The sequence below is a fragment of the Maylandia zebra genome, linkage group LG6, assembly GCF_041146795.1.
Source record: "Maylandia zebra isolate NMK-2024a linkage group LG6, Mzebra_GT3a, whole genome shotgun sequence".
Lineage (NCBI taxonomy): Eukaryota > Metazoa > Chordata > Actinopteri > Cichliformes > Cichlidae > Maylandia > Maylandia zebra.
The window spans coordinates 5,413,470-5,418,279 of NC_135172.1; the positions used below are offsets into that span (position 1 = coordinate 5,413,470).

The 4,810-nt window shown below is 39.6% G+C and overlaps 1 protein-coding gene across 1 annotated transcript; it reads right to left on the reverse strand.

Annotated features, from left to right (window-relative positions):
* Nucleotides 1-287: 287 nt before the first annotated feature.
* On the reverse strand, nucleotides 288-4,042 carry LOC101468119 (lysozyme C, milk isozyme-like). Its single transcript, XM_004562194.3, has 5 exons — nucleotides 3,841-4,042; nucleotides 2,862-3,062; nucleotides 2,614-2,677; nucleotides 2,358-2,402; nucleotides 288-2,229 (listed from the first exon to the last, which is right to left on the reverse strand). The coding sequence occupies exons 1-5, from the start codon at nucleotides 4,040-4,042 to the stop codon at nucleotides 2,160-2,162; spliced, it is 582 nt and encodes a 193-aa protein (XP_004562251.2). The 3' UTR covers nucleotides 288-2,159.
* Nucleotides 4,043-4,810: the final 768 nt, after the last annotated feature.

Consider the following 4,810-nt stretch of genomic DNA (forward strand, 5'->3'; position numbering starts at 1 on the left):
ACTAAGGGTTAGTGTTGTAGCGTCCTGATGACACCCAGTTTGTGCTCCAGTGGATGATGAGAGTCAGACATTAAATACTGATCCGTGTCCGTAGGTTTAAGGCACACATCAGCTTTTAAATGTCCACACTGTTGTAAATCTCACGGTCTATGAAGGCCAACCTGCCATTTTTCGCATCCTCCCTGGTGAACTTGCTGTGTTGACCCACCGTGTTAATGTGATCAGTGAATTGTGGTATGTCCTGAGATTTGATTTTCTCCAGGTGTCATCCACATACCTGATCCAAAGCTTGTTGGTGTTCCATGGTAGGATAACAAAGCCCCCTTTTCCACTTCTACCATTTGCAGGTTGGCCAAAATCGATGAAACTGGGGAACCCATGGCACAGCCATGTTTCTGCCTGTAGTACTGACCCTTATTTCTAAAATAGGTGTAATGAAGACAGTTCCAAGAGCAAAAAAATGTGGTAAGTGCAGAGAGTGGTCCTGTTGCTGAGGTTGGGGTCACCCTGTAATCTCTTACAAACTACCTCCACTGCTTCAGTAACTGGAACACAAGTGAAGAGAGATGTAATGTCGTACCAGACCATTGCTTCATCTGCCTCTATAGTCAAAATCCGAGGTGTTCTGGATGTGGTGTTTATAAGATTGGGGAAACCTGGAGCCTGAAGAAGTCACTTGAATGAGTGATGAAATGTTTCGCCCACTGAAAACGCTACTTCCAGATAAACAGAATCAACTTTCTGGGATTTCCTTATACCTGAACGATTGAGCATGCATCAAGACATTTACTGCATGTGTGAATACACTTGTTTGTGTTCTCAACTTGTTTCGGATTTTCTTTCCCCTCTGTGACATGTGACCGTGACATGTGTGTGACTTGTCCCCAAGGACAGAGTGGAACAGAGAGAAAGACAAATGTAGAAGTGCAGGATGAAGAATCTAAAGAAACTGCATCAAAGACTGACCTCTAGTGGTAACAAGCCAGAATGACAACATCAACAAATTTGCTTACTCTAATATGGTTTTAATACACTGTATGATGTACACGATCACATGTTATGGTCATAATCTTTAGTAGAAATCTGATTTATGTTCCCAACACTGCACATGAAACCATGATAGTGGTATTATTTGTAACTATGCCAGGCTGAAAGAAGCACAGAATTGTTTTTAGCATTTGTTATTGCGTCATATATCATGTTTGAACAAAAAGATGTCTTCATTATTGAGGATCAAAAATAATTAAACTACAGCCCTTGAAGGGCTATCACCTGCCAACAAAAAGGTCCTGCATTTGAATCAAGGTGGGATCAACCTTTCTGTGTGGAGTTTGCATATTATCCAGTACTTCAGCAGCCTAACACAGTCCAAAGACATGCATAGGGGTAAGTTAACTGGCGCTTCTAAAGCAACTGGGGTGAATAAAAACATGAAATGGTTCTGGATTTTTGACACTAAAGGACACCTTGTTCGTCTCTGTGAGGCCAACAGCCTCCGACTGTATTTGACACCTTGCAGTAAGAACAAGTTGGATAGCTCTGCACCGTCCTGCTAGAACTGTTGGGGCTCTTGACAAAGCTGAAAGTGAATCTTACTTGTCGAGTACATCCTACATCTATATTGTGTCTCCTGATGCTAAAGTTTAGTAATCAACCTCACACTGGTGATGAGTGCTCCCACTCTGCCTGCTCTGTCCTCTTTCTGGTTTTGTGTAGAGACAGGCAGGGTGTGCGAGGCAGTTCCTAAAGGAAGTACACCTACTGGCTGACTGTTTTAAAAATGGCTTGATGCTAACAGCATCTTTCTTCCTTTTAACACCTTCACCACATTCATGAACTCATCACATATATTTTGATGGTAATTGAATTTGATTGTTTTGTTGTTGCTATTCAAAACTCCATTATCTGTGTGGTCTCACTGTTTTGTTTGTGCTTTGAGCTGCTCCATGGCAGTACCTGTGCCATAGGACATTATTATCTCTACTTATCTAAGTCACTGGTTAACATTTCTGTATTCTCCTCTTCACACTGCTCATCTTAATCCACATTTCCTAGATTCAATTCAGTTCTTCCAGACAACTCTAAATCTTTACTTTACATGCTTTAGTTTTATTTTATTTTCACAAATCACTTTATTCCTGTTAACATAAGATTCATTACTAATGGCATTCAGCAAAGTACTCAGCTGCTTGCTTATCTTTGCACTTATCCTGCAAGATGAGCTTAATCCTGCAAGAGAACAGATTTGCATTAGTTTATGTATTCAAATATTGCAATTTATTAGGAATAGCATATGCACTGAGCAACGAGTTCATCTTAAAGGTCATGTTTTCAAAACAGATAAAGACATAACTCACTCTTTCTTTAGCTCCTTCCAATGGGCTGCCCCAAAACCTTTTTCACTGTGGAAATCATGAAAATAGGCACTGAAGTGAATTTCACTGAGTACTCACGGTTCCTTCTGTTAATAATTGGTGTAGTTGCAAACAAAACATTCAACTTTCTAATCTGATCACAACAAAATCTCTCAGTTGTCATCGTGGATCTTTGCTGGTTCGTTGCATCCTGTGACATCATACCGACAAATTACATAGAAAAGACAGAAAGACCTACACCAGATCGACGAAGAGCTTCATCAGACAGCGGACATCGTCTTGTATGTCATCATCAATCAAGTCTAGAAGGAGAAAAAGAAACAAACATTTTTCTAGTTCAGATGTAGATTCTGTTTATTTACATTGTTTAGGCTTGACGCTACAATTACATCTGATATTCTATCCATCAAATTTCAAGAAAATAACAAGTGAAAGATGTTAAAAATCTACAAAAGTACTTATTTGCCTGTAATGAATGATACTCACCCATGCAGTTTATCGCACAAATATTTGGTGATGAATTTGTGCCGTTACCACAGACCAGCTGATCCCAGAGCTGGAAAATGCCATAGAGTGTGTCGTCCGAGTCCCCAGAAGAATTGTTCTTCTGCCAAATGCCATCATCTCTCAGCCCGTTACTGACCAAACTGGTGTTAAATTCTGATACGTTTTCCACAAAACAGACGACTGGAGAAGAAAAGAGAAGCAAACTGACAAATGTTTTTCAAACGACTGGGCATATATCTGTTTAATTTCCTCTGGATATTTATGGCTCCTAGAAGTTGCTAATAATTCCATGACTTAGTTTTTCCTAGCACCACCAACATTTCAAAACATGTCTTTTAACATATCTTAAACAAACCCGAACCAGTTTCACCTAACATTTTTACCACTAATCTGGTTGATCTGGAGGAAGAATATTTATCTGTGTTTGGGATCATTATCCTGTTGCAATATGAATCCTTCTCAAAGATGACAAAGCAGCTGCCATCTGGCATGTTTCTTTGCTATCACAGTGGTGCTTAATAAGTTGCTGAGAGTTTGCTTTGTCATTTCACGTGAATCGTCGGATCTTAGTTGTTCACATTAAAATGGGATTTCAGAGAGGAAACAGAGTCGAGCCCACAGTTAAAGTACCTTAATAATGAAACTAAAGCATAAGAGCAAGATAGAAGAGTGAGTTGGGCTAGCTTGCCATTTAAAGTGAACACCAAATTACTGTTTATATTAAAGATATACAAGAAAAAAGATGTCAGGCATGACTCTTGTCATACTCCCAGTTTGTTTACAAGTCTAATGTTTTGATTTCATCAGCTTTCAAAGACTCTATACGAGACTTAAAACAAATATCAATATAAAATCGAAGTCCTAAAATACAATGCGTCACAATCCTTGGTTTCAATAAATCCATTAAATTAAATCTATGTCATTTCTAAGCAGACTTCAGTGCATCGTTGCCACTTACTCTTGGTCACGAACTTCTCACTGTCCAGTCCTGAATCTTTTGCTTTCTGTGGAAGGCTGCTGGTTGCCCAGATCAGTTGGTCTCTCAGTTCACATTTTGGCACAATTCGTCCACCGGCCCAGCTGCAGCCCAGCACTACCAGGAGAAATATTCTGTGTACCCTCATCTTGAGTTCATCTGTCGTCTCTGACTCAAAGAGCATACGTGACTTAGAATATATCATCTGCAGAGCCGCTGGCAATAGGCCATCTCTTGTTCACTTTAGATAAATGCCATTCCCTGAATGGAGCACAATAGTTATCCCCACCAGCAGCCAATATCACATGGCTTCTGAGCTCAAAAGAGGGTGTGGGAAGAAAATGATATGTCTACCTGAAACTCTCTTTTCTTGTTTATAGGGCATGCCTTCATGTAGCTGAAAAGACCTGGCTGAGAGTGTAAAGGACAGACGAGGTGAAGCTGAATTATCACATTATCAGGATTCATAATTTCAGAGGATCAGGTGTTTGAGCACACAGTGTTACTACAGTAACCACAGAATGTATTAAATATAAGGCCACCTGATTCCTGAGTGCAGCTGTCATTTTATATCCAACAAAAAGAAGAACAATAACAAGTCCAGCAAAACAGCAACATAAGAAGAGCAAATCATCTTCACTCAGGAAGGAGACTAAAAAGAAGAAACCAGAAGTACAACACATTATACAAGCAGTGCTCATCTTCATTTGACTTGCAACATTACCTCATATTCCACAGTCCAAAAGTCAAAATGCTGGGTCAAAGTCTCAGGACCGTGACATAGATTGCATATTTATTCAGGTACCTGACCTGTGTGTATTTTGCTGTGCAGAACTTACCTCCAGTAAACAGACCAAATAACACGAACAATATCATCAGTTGTTTTAAAGTCAGTGAAACTTTAAAGGAAACAAAAATGAATGCACTTTATGTGTCAACATCCAAAATCGAA